Source organism: Daucus carota, chromosome 5 (genome assembly GCF_001625215.2).
Source record: "Daucus carota subsp. sativus chromosome 5, DH1 v3.0, whole genome shotgun sequence".
Lineage (NCBI taxonomy): Eukaryota > Viridiplantae > Streptophyta > Magnoliopsida > Apiales > Apiaceae > Daucus > Daucus carota.
This window is the reverse complement of record NC_030385.2, coordinates 35,736,178-35,754,519: the sequence shown is the minus strand read 5'-3', so window position 1 is coordinate 35,754,519 and position 18,342 is coordinate 35,736,178. Positions and strand designations below refer to the sequence as shown.

The following is an 18,342-nucleotide window of genomic DNA, read 5'->3' as shown; positions in this document are numbered from 1 at the left end:
TATACGTTTGTTCAATTTCGATCATGTATGTAGATGCCGTATGACTTTTTATTATTGAATTATCTTTCCTTGTTCAAAAAAAAAAAAATGAATCTTATTCTATACGTGTAACATGTATTTTTTTTTTTCGAGATAAGCCAAAAATTAGCCAAACAACCAATATGGGGCATTACTAAGCACACATGGTAAAATGATTAGTTCAATTATCAGCTTATATGAGTTTTATTTGTTTGGAATAAGAATTGCCATAGGTTATCAAAAAATTTTTAAATGATTTGTTTAATTATCAGCTAATCTGAGTTTTGTTTGTATGGAGTTAATTGGCATATTTATACTTAAGAAAACAATGCAGTATCTATTAAAGTAAACAATGTATATACAATGATAATTAAACATGCACTATCTATGGACAATGGTAGATACCATGATAGTACAAGCCTGAGAACATAAATGGTTCTTGGTACAATAATTTTTTTTCTTTTAATAGTCGAGCATCTCCTATACAACAGGTTTTATCATCGGTTAAGACGAAACATTCCTGTGGACAAAAATGATATAGGTTAAAATATACTACATGACAATGTTAAGTCTGAGTAAGATGAGGACAGCTGTATAGCCGGAGTTCCAGTCATTTGTTGGTTGACGAGTGAGATTGAGGTGGTGGCGGACTGGCTACACTGCTGGCCGACTGTTTTGGATCCTGGACTGGGATGGGATCAGTAGGCCTATTTGGAAGAACTTGATCAACTTCTTCTGACGGAATATCAAACTGCATTTTCCAAATAAAATTTTACATGAAGTGACAACAGAAAAGATTAATGACCGTCATTTTGAATATTTAGATTTTGAATATTGACACTGCGCTAAATATTCAACCCAACAGGGAAGTTAAACGACCAAGTAAAACCATTTTTCAATTAAGAGAGAAGGCTGAAAAAAATGAAGGAAAACTGCAATACTACAGCTGAATAAATTATAGACAAAAGATAAACAGAAAACTAGTTCCTTCAAAAAAGGCAATTGTTAATTGGTCAGTTACTTTAACATAATTTCCAAGGCAAAAAAAAAAAAAAACAAATGCCAAAGTCAATGGACAAACAATGGCAATCTTATAAGAATAAGAGGATGGGAAGACCGAGGTTCTTTTATGAATAAGAAATGTGGGAAGAGAACTGGAACCTTCATCAGACATGGGTGGGCAAAGCCAGTGCTTTAGGAAAGAATGGGATACAACCGAGCTATCCCAGGAAGAACTGAAGTATTAGGTTTGTTATTTTATTAATTGATTCAGTAGGTCTTTTGTTAATATCACAGTAAATAAAAACGCACCTTGTACCCACAGCCAGCTACACAAGCATGGAAGCAACTCTGCGCACGAACAAGAAGAGAACATCACCAGTCAAAAATAAGAGCTTAACTATATACTACAGACAACAACGCAATTAGGCTTCTGAAAGAATTACAACATGACAGTATATGTGAATACACCTTGTCACTTAAAGAATTAAAAAGTTCACCCACATACGACTACGTAGGTGATCAAATGAAGAGCATGCACAGGCATGTAACCTCCACTTCAGATGTTTATGCATCATTTCTTACAAAACCAAAACTTAAATGCTGAAAGCAAGTTCTACAATGAAGATCTAATCATCGTTATTATTAAAAAGTCATGCCAAAGTTGGATAGGTCTCCCCACAATTTTGGCAAGTTCAAAATTTGTTATCCAAAGATGAACCACATTAACATGAGCTCAAATGATATTTGCATAAGTAGAAGTAACATACTTTACATGTGCACAGTGCAGAAGATATAAAAATAAATTAAAATTTGCAGATTGTATGAACAGAAGCAACATAATGAAGAAAAAAAATTATGTTGCTCAATTATGTAATAACCACCACATAATTGTATTTTAAGTTATAAATGACAAGTAAAATGCGGAATAACTAGATAAAGCAAATTGGCGAAGTAACCACATGTGAAGTTCACATACATTACTACACAATGCAACTTGTCACAGCAGCATCATGACAGATTGACAGCATTAACAACCTCGGCATACTAGAACACAGTAATTTCCAATAAGGCTGCCTCATTCAGCATTTTATAACACAGTGGATTTTCCATAAGGCTGCCTCATTTCATTAGGATTCCGCTATCAAGTGATCTTTATGGTACATAAACAGTGTGACAAGAATGTAATGATGCCTAGTCATATTAGTCAGTATATTGAAACATACCTCATGCATATGCATACAAATTAGCTACTGAACTGGTAAAAATCTTAAACATGTTAGAATCAGTACAAAATTTGAAAGCAAAGTATCATTTGTTATCTATCCTATACTATTACAACTGGAATATAGTATTTGATTGGGTTGGTACTCTGGTTAAGAGGGGTTAAAAAAGAAGAATGACTGTTAGATCTTAAATTAAATAGATGATAGCCATTTGATCTAATACGAAGGAATCTAAGGAATATTCCTTTTTCCAAAGGTCCAAGATTCGAATTTTCGCCCACAACATATTATAAAAAATAATTATATCATTATTTCTAAAAATTCAAACAGTGTAGGGTTAGAATCTCATCAACCACATGATATTATTATAGTTATTATTTACGATCTCTTAACAATTATAATTTATTTTATTTCAACTCTCATAACAATTATAAGATTCCAATACTAATCCAACTTTAAAGTCATCCTATGTAAACAAGATTATATAATTTATTAGATTAATTATGTAATTATTTAAACAAATAATGAAATATTAAAGAAGATCCGTTCCTTGCACGGGTTATATAAGCTAGTATTGGTAATGTGTAAACGATTCACAGTTCACATACAACTCAAGCTTCCCCAGTGACTTTTTTTTTTTTAAATGAGAATAAATCTCAACGAGCAGATTCCCCAGTGACTTTAAGTTACCTAAGACGGGAAGAAATATATCTTCCCGACATTTGTAACAGAAATTAAGTAGGACAAATATGGAAAGACAGAAATCCAACTAAAGGCATACAAAACCTGAGATTGGATGGCTGCACCAGGAGAACGATCAATGTACGCACTCCATTGCTGGTCCTTTAAAACCGGGTCTTTGTAACATATCTCTTCACATGTTTCCAGGCCTATACAGAGAAACACAACTTTCTTATTGATTAATTGCACAATTGCCAACTTGCGGTTATAATTCGTAAGACGCTCTCTGTAATGTGTGAAGAAACTGCTGATCTCGCTAACTATGTAATGCAATAGCTATAAAGAGCAATAAGTAAATACTCTATTAATCCCCATGAATTTCTAAATTAGAGGCATATCATGTCATCAAGAGAATGCTTTAAACAGTTATATGCAGTTGATAGAAGACCCCGAAGCTAAAATTATAGAGGTTAAAAATGTATACGAGACTCGTGATGAAAAAACAGAGGGTAAAAGATCTCAGTTGAAAATTGTGCCTACCAAAGCCGTACTTTTATATATATATGTAGAGGGGCAGAATCAGGGGGTGCTAGCCTATGCATTAGCCCTGGCTGGCCTTCGTAAATCAGTATATATTGTTTTAGTCCAGCGGGAATTTTTAGATTTTGTCCTTCAAGTCGCATGTTGCTTTCAACCACAGCATTTAAATTAGTGGAATCTGTCTTTTGATTACCTATTTGGGAAATATAACATTTGTGTGTGCTTGTGGCTTTTGCACATGTTGCACAAACCACAGCCATAGCTCACTTTAAAGAGCAACGAAACATACTATTCTCAGGCACTACTGGGTAGTTACACATTGGAGGAAATTCCCGTAAACAAGATTAAAATGATCTAGCACATCAAGTAACCAGCATCCCTACTACATATGTGAAAAGAAGATACCCATTAACATTTGGCAGTAATAAATAGATGAAACATATGTCTGGCAAAAAAAAGAAGTAATTCCTCATTTAATGTGAGTTCTGCTTAAAATGTAGTTAAGTTTGTTCTATATTGACTGCTATGTTACCCGGACTCTTCATTTTGTCTCAAGTACCCGTGTCGGACACTCGACACTCGGACATTGGTATGGATACTCCGACACTTATTTTAAGCCAAAAACATATAAAATTTCAAATTATTGCAGAGTCTGACACTCCGACACGTATCCATGTTGGACACTATTGAGCCTAAGAATTCATACAGTTTCATGTCCAAAAATGCATATTATATTCTTTAAAATAATTACATTGTTAGAAACAAGGGTTACCCAGCAAAGTATGTGATCAAGGGATACATCCTTGACTATTATCTGACATTCAATTTGCATACAAAGCCGAATACAGAAAAAGCTTGAAAATCCAAAAAATAAGAAAGACAAAGCAAGGAAGACTTACATTCTTCCCATGTATCTCCATCAGCACCGCATCCTTTTTTACAAAATACCCTCCCTATAAACTCCAGAGAAGTATATAATCAGGCCAAAGCCATTAATGTAATCTTCTACATTACCAGTTGTGAATATCCAGATAACGATTACACTCAAACTGTAGCTGAAATACATTATAATTGTATGATCACTATCAAAAAAGTATAACGATTATGAAAGACCAGTCAATTCCATGGTTATGGATAACGATTAACGAACAGTCGAGTGTACAACAATGCATCGAGTTCACGTGGACCACAAGGGTGAATAGTCACTCAATTTATCATGGAAGTTGATATATTTTGTTATTCATTTAGATATATACATCCATACACGCTACAGAGAAGAACAATGTATAATGCTAGAGCAGTGATAACAAAATTAAAGTAAAAATGCATAACCGTTTATTGTACAATGTGATGAACTTAAAAATAAATTGTCACAAGTAATTTAAAAAAAAAACAGAAACCAAATTTTCGATCACTAAAAGAAGGGATAAGAAAAGATTTGAAAAACTGAGAGCTTTCTTTCAACTACCATTAAAGTTGCACCCCACCCCCCGCCGTGTGGGAAATCATTTAGCCAATCTGGCATCACATTACAGATATGAAAAACAGTCAATGATGAGGTATACACCAAAGGCAAAAAATTATATGATATTTGTCTAAATTTCAGACTTTTAAGTAACCCAACTAATAATACATGATAGAGTAGCCACTACTGTATACTGCATATTAAAACTTATCGAAACTGACTAGGCAAAATAAGCTTCTAATATCATAGACAAAGTTTAATATATACTCAGCTACTTTGTACAAAATACTTAGCTTCACAATGAGCAACGCACTTTACTCTTAGACTTAGCACTTCAGAACTTTTTTCCAGGTGGTAAAAAGGGGAAAACATGATTAATTTGAAGTACCATTTAAAAGAGAAACTAATCACCATCTGTGGTTCAAAGTACATATATTTTGCATTACACATTTACTTGAGGACTATTAATCACATGTTTTCTTGCCTTTTGTCTCTACTGCTGCAGTACCTCTTTTAATTGAAACCTTAATTATCTTCTAATTAAAGATGAAGAGCACTCTGAGGCAGCTAAAAATAACTTCCCTAATCTATATATACCAAAATCAGTTTTCAATACCCTAATCTATATATACTCTGCAGTAATCGCAAGTCTTGTCTGCCTTTTAGCCATGACAACCCAAACTGAACATACTCGGTATGTCCCCATGCAGAGGCGGATCTGGGAGGGGGTGTGTAGGAGGGGTCTCTGCCCCCTCAAGACTTTCAGGACTTTAGACAAATAGATACTTAAATATTTGCATACCATTTTGATATCTTCAGAAAAATAAGAGCGTATACTTCTGTAAAAGAGTAGATTTTTCACCTCCTCTCGCGGACACTCGAATATTGACATTTGTTCTGTATCCAATCTTTAAATGAGATGAAACACTTTGACCGACTCAAAGACCATGTACACTGGGATGCAAAAATAAAGGACCAAGAAAAAAGAAAATGAAATCTAAGAAGAGGAAGACAATCCTATTTCACGAAGTTCTGTGCTTAATGATTTTCAATTTCAGTTTTTGTTCCTGACTTTGAGTACCAATTTTTATAAATTTCAAGCTCGGCATGTGTCGTATCCCACACTAAGTACCCTGGTCTGAATAACAAAGGCCATGAGTGCAGGGTGGCCCGAGATTTGCAGGGTCATAGCCAAAATCAGTTTTCAATACCCTAATCTATATATACTCTGCCGTAATCGCAAGTCGTCCGCCTTTTAGCCATGACAACCCACACTGAACATACTCGGTATGTCCCCATGCAGAGGCGGATCTGGGAGGGTGGGTGTAGGAGGGGTCCCTGCCCCCTCAAGACTTTCAGGACTTTAGACAAATAGATACTTAAATATTTGCATACCATTATGATATCTTCAGAAAAATAAGAGCGTATACTTCTGTAAAAGAGTAGATTTTCACCTCCTCTCGCGGCACTCGAATATTGACATTTGTTCTGTATCCAATCTTTAAATGAGATTAAACACTTTGACCGACTCAAAGACCATTTACACTGGGATGCAAAAAGAAAGGACCAAGAAAATGAAATCTAAGAAGAGGAAGACAATCCTATTTCACAAAGTTCTGTGCTTAATGATTTTCAATTTCAGTTTTTGTTCCTGATTTTGATTACCAATTTTTATAAATTTCAAGCTCGGCATGTGTCGTATCCCACACTAAGTACCCTGGTCTGAATAACAAAGGCCATGAGTGCCAGGGTGGCCCGAGATTTGCAGGGTCATAGCCAAAATCAGTTTTCAATACCCTAATCTATATATACTCTCCGTAATCGCAAGTCTTGTCCGCCTTTTAGCCATGACAACCCAAACTGAACATACTCGGTATGTCCCCATGCAGAGGCGGATCTGGGAGGGGGTGTGTAGGAGAGGTCCCTGCCCCCCCCCCCCCCGGGCAGCCACCATAAGCAGTAGTGTTTGGTGTTTCTACAGATGAATGTCAGTCTGCTTAAGCCTGTGCCTGCAAACTGTTTGATACTTAACCTCATCCAAACCCTTGTGTTGTGTTTGGTGGGGGTGAACGAATTTGGAAGGAAATGAATGAAATTTGATAGGATATGGATAATTGTTTATATATTTCATTGTTTCCTCCATTTCATTTCTTAAACCTCTATGCTAGTGAACACACCCCAAATTGAGAAGGAATGCCCCATTCCTTCCTCTACTCAATTCCCTCTCAAATCTCATCATAACAATTTTACACTCACTCGATTTTTCAAAAACTTTCATCCCACCTCTATTATTTACATTTATATTTAGTCATTCCATCCTCCCCAACCAAACACAACATTGGAATATTAAGCTTTATAAACTCAAGCTTTCGGTTCATAATCTTTTCAATACATGTCCAAAAGATAACATCTTATGGTAAAACAAGACAAACACAAAACAGTACGGTGGTTTCGCAAACATTAATAAGAACTTATTCGTGGAAGTTGCTATAGGTGAACCACCAAGAAACTTGAGTTATAACAAATACATTTCTTTGATTTATATCCGGAATGACAATTCTATCAACATTATAAAGAAGAATCCCCAATGAATTGAGATAGCATTATAGCCCATATATAATCTTGCTAACAGACTTTAGTCATATAAATTCATTCAAATCTTCATTACACAACAACAATTACACAAGCATGCATCGCTGTAATAAAAACTCAACTTACAAGGAATCTGGGTAAGAGCAGCGAATTTTTGGGTGCATTGTTTTTCACAAGCGGGTGGTGCCCAATCCATCTTTTTTCTCCGCCTCAATTTCTACAAAACTCTGCAACTTTTTTTTTAAATGAAAAAAATTATACTCCCTCTGTTATGAATTAACAGCCGTTTAAGGTTTTTACACAATTCTTAAGAAAAAACAACTTTTCATGTGGACTGCAATTAATACTGAATAAATTCTCTTTCATACCCTTGTGTGGTTACTTGAATTAATGTGAAATTAAAGCATTGAATAGGGTCAATACAGGAAGTGGAAGCAGTGTTCGGTATTGAAAAATGAGAACGACTGTTATTAAATGACAAGTTAAGTTTTCTAAAACGTCCATTAAATCCAAACAGAGGGAGTACCGAATTGAAAATGAGGAAACAAGAAAATGGTAAGAGAAATGAGGGAAGGAGGAGAAGGGTGAATTTGGTATTGACTGAATATGCGACCTTTTCTCGGACACTGTCTATTTTGGTCGTATACCATTTCTGCAATTTTACAAGCATTCTGTCGGAGCATCTCTGAGCTTGAAAAAAATCACTTAGAGCATCTCCAACGCTAACATTGAAAACTGTTAGCTAAATGATGCTTAGCTAAAATTTTATTGAACATGTAGTGATTTTTGCTCCAATGGGGTTAGTTATAAGTATCAGCTATATTTAATATATTATCTTTTTACTTTTTTTGAATATATAATTAAAATACATTTAAATAAATTTGCTATGCATGAAAATCAATGTTGCATTGTATAAAACTATAACAAAATTATAACATTTTTATATTTATGTCAATATGTTAAAATAAACATTATAAAATAAAAAAATAATTATAACACTTAATAATATTACATAACATCATAACTTTATAAATTAAAAATATAAATAGTATATCTATATATAATATAATGATACACATATACATAATTTGTATATTATAATATTATGTATCTTAAACTTACTTGAAATATGTTAAGTTATATACTGATTATTAGAATTTTTTAAATGTAGGTAACAATAAAATCATATTTTTACACTTTTATTAAATAACATTTTTATTTATAAATTAAAAATTTAAATAATACATTTATACATATAGTAATTATGAACATATATAAATAATTTTTATATTATATTATTATTATAAATTTAAACTATAATTTAGATATTTTAAATTAAATATTGAAAAAAGATTCAAGTTAGTATGTTATATATTATAAATAAAAAATAATAAGATTTGGACTAAATAAAATAATATATGTGTGTGTGTGTATTCAATATAAGTAAAAATATACAAGTTAAATATATATCTTTTAGCTATATATATTCAATATTTTAAATTATATATTTAAAAAGTGATTTAAGATATTATATTATATGTTTTAAATAAAAATAAGAATTAAAAGAAGGCTTGGTTTAGACTACTGAGAAGATGTTTTCCAGGTGACGTGGATTGTTTTAGATGATGGCAGGAGGATCAACAAATGTGACGTCCCTTTTTTCGGTAGGTAAAATTATACCTAACAGGAGCCTGCGTTGGAGTAGTCATTTTTTTACACATTAGGTATAAGACAGTGACACGTAGATATTATAGCTAACAGTTGTATAGGGTTGGAGATGCTCTTATCACTTATTTTATAAAAGTAGTTGCCAAAAGAATATATTACCTCTTATTAATTTGACTAAAGTTGTTATTAATATATAATTTATTAGATTTAAAACTTTTTAATATAATAAAATATTATTTAAAATTATCTTTTAAAATGAACATATATAATATTAATAAATTAAGATTTAAAAACTAAAATAAATATGTGAAAAAGGTTAGAATTGTTATTCGGCCGGGCTTCCGCTTCTTAGGGAATCTGAAAAGAATTTTTTTTTGATTTCTTTTGTTATCTATATGTATAATTATTTTAAAAAAAAGTATAATTTTTATAATTGTGTTATTAAATTTAAACTTAATAAATGATAAATAATCAATCCCCAAACTAATTAATTAAAAATTACTTTCCCTCTATAAATAATTTCTTATTTATAAATGATAATTAATTTTTTTTAAGTTAAACATTCTCTTAGTTATTTTCCTGAACTTCAACTTATAAAGAACAAGTTAACTTAATTGTTTTTCTTTTTTTTTACCTCCCTTAGGAGTCGAACTTGTGACCAACAGCACAGGACATAAGTCCCCTCTTTTAACCGGCTGAACTTGTTAACTTAATTGTTTTCCGTTAAGTTTGGGAGTAGTATGCAACAGTTTCAACTTTCAAGCAACAATTTCCTTGGTTCAACCTGACCTTTCACTACTATTAAGCTCCCATCTCTATGTTTCTGCATTTGTTTACTCCAACACTAATGCTACCCCTTTTACTTTCATTTCTTTTGTCATTGTGTTGTTCACTAGACTCCCAACTCATTATTTATTGTTGCCACCCCTTCCCCACTCCCCTTTAATTCTTTTCCACTTCAAGATCTTGCAACTTCATAAGCCCAAGAATATACTACATTCTCATCATCAACCTTGTTCTCACCCTTCTAAATTTATTTCCCCATTCCATCTTTAATGAATCATGTACCATTTCACATTCATGAATCTCATGCTCATGCTCTTGCTCTTGTTTCAATCAAGAACCAACAAAATTCATCTTACCAAGCTTCTCTGCAGCCTCATGCAGGCAATGGGTTCCCAATACTAGCTCTTGGAGTTCTAGGAATTATGGCCACGGCTTTCGTGCTAGTAGGCTACTACATTTTTGTGAATAAATGCTGCTTAAATTGGCAACAAATCGACCCCTTGAGGCGCTTTTCTGTGGTACAGACACGAAGAAATCAGGATTTATTGATGGACTACTCTCCCTCGTGGCAGAGCCGGGGGCTAGACGACTTGTTGATCCGAGAAATTCCAACTTTTCAGTATAGTAAAAGCCAGGGTGATCTGATGAGCTTGTACAAATGCGTGGTTTGTTTAAATGAGTTTCAAGAACAAGATACCATAAGAATACTCCCTAGCTGCAAGCACGGCTTCCATTTGGACTGCATTGACATATGGCTTCAGAGCAATGACAATTGTCCACTCTGTAGATTAAGCATTTCAGGCGCTACACGATACCCGATTGACAGAATTGTTGCACCAACATCTTCACCTCAAGATCCCCGGCCTTTTGTCACTAGAGGTCTTGTGGGAAGTGATGAAGATTTTGTTGTTATTGAATTAAGTGGAGAGCAGAACAGAAATGAGCCGAGAATTCAGTATCATTCTCCGGGCAAAGTGCAGCAGAAGACTGTGAAGCTGAAGCCAAGAAAGTTTCATCATGCATCAATCATGGGAGATGAATGTTTTAATGTACGGGACAGCGATGATCAGTTCTCTGTACAACCTATTCGGAGATCTTTCTCCATGGACTCTGCAGCGGACCGACATATTTTTTTGTCGGTTGAAGAGATCTCAAGGCGGAATAGACACCAGACTGAGTTTAGAAACAATGAGGAATCCAGCAGTAGGGTCCGAAGACCCTTCTTCTCATTCGGACATGTAAGAGGATCAAAGAGTACAGTTCTTCCCATAGAATTCTAACTGTTGAACACATAATTTAACCCTTTTTTTACATCTCCGCTCTTTTTCATAACTCTGGTTTTCTCCCCTGGTTTAATTTCTTTTTTCCACATCTTTGTTAGTTTAAAGCTTGAGATTTGAGGATTAAACTTGTAATTTAGGATAGATTTTCACAAACAAGTGTGCTAGGAAGACTTTAAATTTTCTTTAGTACTTTCATGATTCTATCAAACACAAGAAGTGAGTTGGTCAACTTGAGTAGAGCTAAAAAGAAAAGATTGGCATGACTGGATAAATCATTACCACATAGCACCTAGGCTAGCTAAGTACCTTTCCTATGATTTCAAGTTCGTTAAATGAAAACGATTGTGATTTATGTTGTCAGTACCCGGTGCAAAAGGCTCCCGAAGGATCTTTGCCCGCAGCCTTATCCTTAGTTTTTCATAACAACTATAATTGTACTTGATGTGTTTTGCTTAATGTAATGTTGCCAGAGATAGGGCCATGATATAATAGATGGACCCTTGTTGTAATGAGTTATACTCATTAGAAGTCCCTGAAAATACCATTGAAGTCCATTTTTCTTGTAGCAATTATGTCGATGATGGTGATGAATAAGAACCAATATGATTTTGTTTTCAGCTATGATTATTGTTTCTGATTTTCAGTATGTCCCGAGTCCCCACCCTCACAAGCATCCATGCTTGAACCATACATCATTCTGGTTCCTCTCGATTTATTAGTTTGCAATTTTGTATAACATTTCAAATACGAATTTTGTTTAGAACGATTTAGAATTATAAAATATATAATTACTCGGTATAAATTAGGAGATGTTTCGGGTTCGAATTGAATTTGCTGATGTACCAAAAGATCTTGGTGTGCCGTTGACTTTGAAGGGTAAAGATTTTGAACCCCCATAAGTTTATAGATGAAGCTCCCATGTTTTAGCTTCTTGATAACTGTAATCTCCACAACTGGAGCATGTGCGTAAGATTAATGAATGAACGTTAATAATTTTATAGGGTACGGACTGAATAAAGTAGCAAAGCTTTTGGAAGAAATCGTGTTTCCCCAGCAATGACGGGGTATGTTTAGCCAAAGCACAGATTGCGGGTTGTCTACATGATTCTGATGATAATGCGTCTAGAAGTTTACTTAGTTTAAGCAGACATTGTGTCTCTTTGACTTTCCTTATATCTCAATTACTTATTCAGTAGCTGATTTCAGCTAGCAAGTCAGCATAAATTTTCTGCAGATAATCTTGATACTATTTGTAGAAATTGTGATATATTTGTCGAACTCGGGTTTAGTGCAGATACCAGATTGGGGTCAGATTAAGTGCAGCACCCCAGTCCTACGTCGAGAGAAGTGGAGAGTTCAGTTCAGCACATAAGTATTACTATCAATTAACAAATCATGATTTTTGAGGTCATGTGATGGGCTCGTGGATTATTCAAGTTGTTGTATTTGGGCTCAGTATATTTCGGTTTATTTCTGGAATTTTGAACTTAACCCGGTTTTGGAGAAAGGCTCGGGATCTTATCCGGATTGTCAGATAGTCGTCAGTTGACTTATTTTCGGAGCATTAGGCGGTTCTGATCACATTTTCAAAAATAATCCATTGCCGGTTTCCCACAGGTCACTATAAATATAGTTAATACAGTTATAAAAGAAACTCAACATTGTGTCACTCCATTCGGCTGCAGTTCAGTAGACATTTGGAGACATTCATTTAATAAATTTCCATACTGTTAAGAATTGTAGAACTCAATAACATTGTTATTTCCACTACCCGTCACTTTCAAGAAAGACCATTTCTACATATTTACTCAAAAAAAATTTGGTCAGGAATCTAAATTACAGCCAACCAACTTCAAATAGAACTTGAACGAGTTGTTCGTAGAGTAATAAGAAAGATGATTATAGAAAGAGAAGCCTTGGGTTTCAGGACTCCGCAGCACCCTTCTTTAGGCACTAATCACTGGGGCGGTGCTTCTCCTATGTTAGCTAGAAATGTGCCTAAGGAATCACTGGAACAAAGGTATGAGCAACTCAACACTACTAGAAAACGCGATGAAATTTTTCAGTCTCTGGATCACGAGTTTTTCAGAAGCATTAACATGTCTGCATATGGGGAAGCAGCTAAACGTGATCAGGCCTGTCCAACACCTAGAAGAAGAGGGCTCTTGTTCGAGTTGATATGGCCGCATAAAAACCACGGTTCTGCTAAGAAAAAGAGATGGTTTCGCAAATGGGATGCTAAGAAGAAGTGGCCTCAAGGCTGGTGATAGATCATGAAAAATTGAAAATGTGATGCGCACTATCTTCATTTTAAAGGCATTACAGCAAGGTCCAAGAATGTGTTTTCTTTAGAGAGGTGAAATTAGATTGATCTGTTTCATGTCAGGTTGTTTTTACATGAAATTATTACGGAACGGAACTGGTCACTTGTAACTGGCTCACTAGATCAGAAAACTGAGAAGGTTTTGTGTAACTTCATGTTCCCATTCGTCATCCACTCTGATTTATTCTTGTTCTTTGTCTTATTCCTGTTAGATCATTCTGTTAGATCATTGTCTAATGTTGTGTTTGGTTGGAGAGAATGGAATGGAATGGAATGAGATGAGTAAAAATACTTGAAATTAATAGAGATAGGAAGAAAATTTTGAAAAAAATTTGAAGGAGTGCAAAATTGCTATAATGAGATTTGAGAAAAAATTGAGTATAGGAGAGAATGGAGCATTCCATCTCAAATTGAAGGTGTGATAATTAGCATATGATGCAAGGAATGGAATGGAAGAAGGAATGAAATTTCTTAAAAATTGTCCACAAGATAGTTCATTTTTCATTCCATTCCTTCCGGAATCATTCACCCCAACCAAACACAACATAATTCCTTTACAAGATCATTATTCTCCGATTCAATTAATTCATAAAACAAAAAAAATCAAATTAACTAGAATTACAACTTCTCAATTCTTCTCAAAAAAACCCCATCTCAACCCCAAAATCTTTTTACTGTCGTGAAAGTAAAAATGAGAATTTCTTTTTTTGCATATAATAGAGATTATAGATATATTTTTAAATAAACATTTAATTGTATTTGGTTGAAGCATATTCCTATATATTTTTTCAGAATATAATACAACTGTAATTTTCTTAAAAAAAGTATTATTTCTTATAAATATCTTAAAATTTACTGATTGGAATTTTAGTTGAAACCTAAATTTGTGATACACAAGCATATATAAAATAAATCCCAATGAGATAAATATTTGTTCTTAATAAAAATAATACTAATAAATTAATATTCTTAAAATATAATTTAATATTTAGAACAACACTGATAAGTAACTTCGTATAAACTCCTCCGTCCGTCCCGGTGAATTGTATACGTTCACTGTTTGCAAGTACTCGATGTATAGTTTCATAACTTTTTTAAATTTTTTTTTTTTAAAATAAAAATTTAAATATCAAATTTTTATTCACAAAAATGATAATTTTAAAATATATTAGGAAATTTTACTTTAAACGAGTTTTAAGAAACCTGCGTATGCGGGAGTATATTCTACGGAAGAAATTATAATCAGGATTCCGAATGCGGGTGTGGGCTGTGGGAATAATCTGCGTCAAGACAGCGCACGTCTTTGTCTACGCGCTAACTAAAAAACATAATTGGATCCATTTTGCTATTTCTTGGAGCAAAAAGTGAAGCAGCAGTAAAGCAAAGGCTTCACTCATTTTCTAATCTCTACAGATCCCATTAGCTCTGCTCATCTACCCTTTTCAATCTTGTTATTGTAAGCCAAGTAAGCCATCCGTTTATGTCTCTCTCTATATTAACGTTTTATGTGTTATTGTTTACTGCAAATTCATGAAAAACTAATAATTCATGTGGGTGTATTGGGGGTTTCATTTTAGTGTTTATAGTGAAAATTTAGATTTTTTTTCTTTCTCTCTATGTGTCACATTTATATGAGTTCTTAGATGTATCTCTTTCTTGATCAGCATCTGTTTCTTGATAGGGAAGAAAAGAGAGATCTAACGTGAATGTATTATTATATGGGTGTTGATTGTTGTACTGGTTAGAGTTCCTTATATTTGTGAACTGGAAAATGTGAATTTGGTAATACAGTATACTGCCAGTTATTCTGAAAGATCTTGTACCCAATTTACATCTCCTTGGGCCCTACTGTCTTGAGTTGAAATGCCGGGGCCTCGAGATCTTATGAACTTAGTGTAGAAATTTAGTTGGAATATTGTCCTCCTAGGGATCCTTCCCTTAATCCTTAAGGAAAAGGGCTTTTGAGTAAGGGGGGAGTGTTGGGAAATATGTAACCTGAATAAGCTCACTACTAAGGACATAGGGTTAATATGAGAGTAAGATAGGTAATACATTCCATGTGCTGTAGCCTAGAAAGAAGATTCATTCTTCGCTCACTTGCTGCAGTGCACACTCGATTCATGGGTTCACGGGGGATTCTTGGGATGCTTGTTAAATGATTAATTCTGTAACTAGTCGATTGCTTAATCACTTAACTACCTTATAATGCAACAATTGTGTTCTCAAGTAATTATTATGTAAAATTTTAAGGACAGTGAACTATTTATTTGATTATTTAGGTTAAATGTAAAGGTAGCTCTTGAAATACATGCATAATATATATTTCTAATATTTTACTATTTGCCGAACCCCCCGCAGCCTAATCATCATATTCTTATATTTGCCGAATTCCTGTATCCCCGTACCAGCACCCCGCACCCTATGCTTCCTACGCTGTAGCTCTTGTTCCCGATTGCTTTTGAATGGCAAGGCACTTAAATTGATGCCAGATTGTTAGTTAAAAGAGTCTAGCCTTGTTTGCACATTGGTCCGTTTACTGAAGCAGTTGAGCTACAGATTTTTCTGAAGTCCTTAGATTTAATATTGTTTGGGTAGAAATTTTCTTTTCTTTTATCCAGCTTTAGAAAGCATTAAATTTTCTTAAATCAATGTAGTGCAACAATTGATCAGATATAAATATATTGCTGCATTACATTTGGACATTCTGTTTATATTATAGTGCTGTTTTAAAGCAAAAGGGACCATGTAAATATATCTGTTTTTCATGTTTGTGCCTCAGACATGTTTGATAATATGGGAAACCCGCCAGATGCACAGAAAATTCCCTTTGGGAATGCTTTCTCTGGTGCTGGTTCAGGGCTTATTAGAGGTGGACTGGGCGCTTATGGAGAGAAAATTTTAGGATCAAGTTCAGAGTACGTGCAAAGCAATGTAAGTAGCATGCTGTAATTAGAAGCATTATTTTGAATTCATCTAGTATCAAGTCAAATCGTTTCATTTTTTCAGAATCCTGCTTCGGGTTCTAGGGAAGGCAATTATTTTGTATGCAAAGTTGCTTCTAAAAATGTTTACTAATAAAGTAATTGTGGCTTGTGAGTATGATCTTTTGAAATATCTAGGATACATTTTCAACATTATTTTAAGATATGATCTTTGGACATATATCAACATTTGTTTTGTGTAAACAGATAAGTAGGTATTTCTCAGATCCCCAATACTACTTTCAAGTCAATGACCATTATGTGAGAAATAAATTGAAGGTCGTTCTATTTCCTTTCCTTCACAGAGTAAGTTTTATACAATTTCTTCCCCTTTTTTCTCTTTTAAAACAATTTAAACTTCGCTCATTCTTCTCTGTTCTGCTATATCAGGGTCATTGGACAAGAATTACTGAACCAGTTGGTGGTAGACTTTCTTACAAGCCCCCAATATATGATATTAATGCTCCAGATCTGTATATTCCATTCATGGCATTTGGTACCTACGTTGTTCTTGCGGGGTTCTCATTGGGTCTTCATGGAAAGTAAGTTTCAGAATGACCAAGTTCCTTCGTGTCATTAGATCAAATAATCAAGTTTCAGAATCACCAAGTTTTTTCATATGTCAATATATTAAATAATAATGGTTGGAGTCATTGTGTACTTATTGTAACAACTTACAACCTCAATATTTTATTTTTTGCTTACGGGTAAAGCTTTATTATCTTCCTATCTCTGAGCAACTACTCATTTTCTATTATTATTAATAAGATCACTATATAAATGTAGGATCATATCCTAGATTTCCTTTCTTGGAGCACCAAATACTACGAAGTTAGTATAAGACTATATTTCTCATCTTTTGTTCTTTACACGTCAATAAAACTTTACACGGGGGGAAAAATGCTTATTGCTTTCATATCTTGGCCTGCAGATAGTACATACATATTTGACAAATACTTACCATATAGTCCTGGTTTTACCATATGATGACTGCGTTTTTTTTTTGGGGGGGTGGGGTGGGGGGTGCACCGTATTTTTCATCATTGTTGGTCATTTTTGTACTTAGGAAAGATGTATGGTGAAACAAAACAGTTTGATTTGAATTCACTTCTTTTTTTAACAGGTTTACCCCCGAAGCTCTGAATTGGCTGTTTATCAAGGGTTTGGTAGGTTGGTTCTTGCAAGTTTCACTATTAAAGATGTCATTGTTTTCATTGGGTAGCGGTGAGGCACCTTTACTTGATATTGTCGCATATGCTGGATATACCTTTACGGGTATGTGTTTAGCTGTATTCGTGAAAATCGTGTGGAGCTATTCGTACTACTTTTTGATGCCATGGACGTGCTTATGCATGGGAATTTTCTTGGTAAAGACAATGAAGAGAGTCCTTTTTGCGGAGGTGAGGACATACGACTCAAGCAGGCACCACTACCTCCTGCTCTTCATAGCTTTAGCTCAACTCCCACTATATGTGTGGCTTGGCAACATCAGCCTGAACTGGTTATTTTGAGCGAGATGCCTTATTGTTGTAGTTAGCAACAGTTATAAGATTATAATTGATTCAGTCACTTAATGTGATCAAAACAGCGGATTCTCCATTGTTTGACAATTCATTATATGATATACAGAAATGTAACAGAGCATCTTCAGAACTCCATCTGATTATTAGCAGCAGCTTCTTGCTGCAATGGTATCTCTCTCGCTCTCTTTACAGGATATCGAGGGTTCGATCATTGTTAAAGACAAGACAGGTATGTTGAGCGTTCGAATTTGACGAAA

The 18,342-nt window shown here is 34.2% G+C and overlaps 3 protein-coding genes across 4 annotated transcripts; 2 read left to right on the top strand and 1 right to left on the bottom strand.

Annotated features, from left to right (window-relative positions):
• Window positions 1-328: 328 nt before the first annotated feature.
• Window positions 329-8,184, bottom strand: LOC108220967 (uncharacterized). Its single transcript, XM_064092836.1, has 6 exons — window positions 8,048-8,184; window positions 7,648-7,782; window positions 4,364-4,417; window positions 3,030-3,133; window positions 1,330-1,368; window positions 329-769 (listed from the first exon to the last, which is right to left on the bottom strand). The coding sequence occupies exons 2-6, from the start codon at window positions 7,715-7,717 to the stop codon at window positions 629-631; spliced, it is 408 nt and encodes a 135-aa protein (XP_063948906.1). The 5' UTR covers window positions 7,718-7,782; window positions 8,048-8,184; the 3' UTR covers window positions 329-628.
• A 1,800-nt stretch (window positions 8,185-9,984) lies between these two features.
• Window positions 9,985-11,854, top strand: LOC108222466 (RING-H2 finger protein ATL1). Its single transcript, XM_017396387.2, has one exon. The coding sequence runs from the start codon at window positions 10,245-10,247 to the stop codon at window positions 11,253-11,255; it is 1,011 nt and encodes a 336-aa protein (XP_017251876.1). The 5' UTR covers window positions 9,985-10,244; the 3' UTR covers window positions 11,256-11,854.
• Window positions 11,855-14,886: 3,032 nt separating this feature from the next.
• LOC108223019 (uncharacterized) lies at window positions 14,887-18,220 on the top strand. 2 transcript variants are annotated; one of them, XM_017397049.2, is made up of 5 exons: window positions 14,887-15,046; window positions 16,361-16,512; window positions 16,770-16,868; window positions 16,953-17,104; window positions 17,686-18,220. In XM_017397049.2, the coding sequence occupies exons 2-5, from the start codon at window positions 16,363-16,365 to the stop codon at window positions 18,071-18,073; spliced, it is 789 nt and encodes a 262-aa protein (XP_017252538.1). In that variant the 5' UTR covers window positions 14,887-15,046; window positions 16,361-16,362; the 3' UTR covers window positions 18,074-18,220. The 2 variants fall into 2 exon arrangements, with proteins under 2 accessions (XP_017252538.1, XP_063950675.1); XM_064094605.1 differs by having other exon boundaries at window positions 14,909-15,037.
• The last annotated feature ends 122 nt before the right edge of the window (window positions 18,221-18,342 follow it).

Bases quoted from the DNA above. Each gene is read 5' to 3' on its own strand.
- LOC108222466 (XM_017396387.2), top strand. From the start codon at position 10,245: ATGAATCATGTACCATTTCACATTCATGAATCTCATGCTCATGCTCTT.
- LOC108223019 (XM_017397049.2), top strand. From the start codon at position 16,363: ATGTTTGATAATATGGGAAACCCGCCAGATGCACAGAAAATTCCCTTT. The intron at 16,513-16,769 runs GTAAGTAGCATG...TTGTGTAAACAG, and splicing joins CAGAGTACGTGCAAAGCAAT to ATAAGTAGGTATTTCTCAGA. The intron at 16,869-16,952 runs GTAAGTTTTATA...CTGCTATATCAG, and splicing joins TATTTCCTTTCCTTCACAGA to GGTCATTGGACAAGAATTAC.
- LOC108220967 (XM_064092836.1), bottom strand. From the start codon at position 7,717: ATGGATTGGGCACCACCCGCTTGTGAAAAACAATGCACCCAAAAATTC. The intron at 3,134-4,363 runs GTAAGTCTTCCT...TTCTCTGTATAG, and splicing joins TGGAGATACATGGGAAGAAT to GCCTGGAAACATGTGAAGAG. The intron at 1,369-3,029 runs GTTTTGTATGCC...GTTCGTGCGCAG, and splicing joins GTGCAGCCATCCAATCTCAG to AGTTGCTTCCATGCTTGTGT.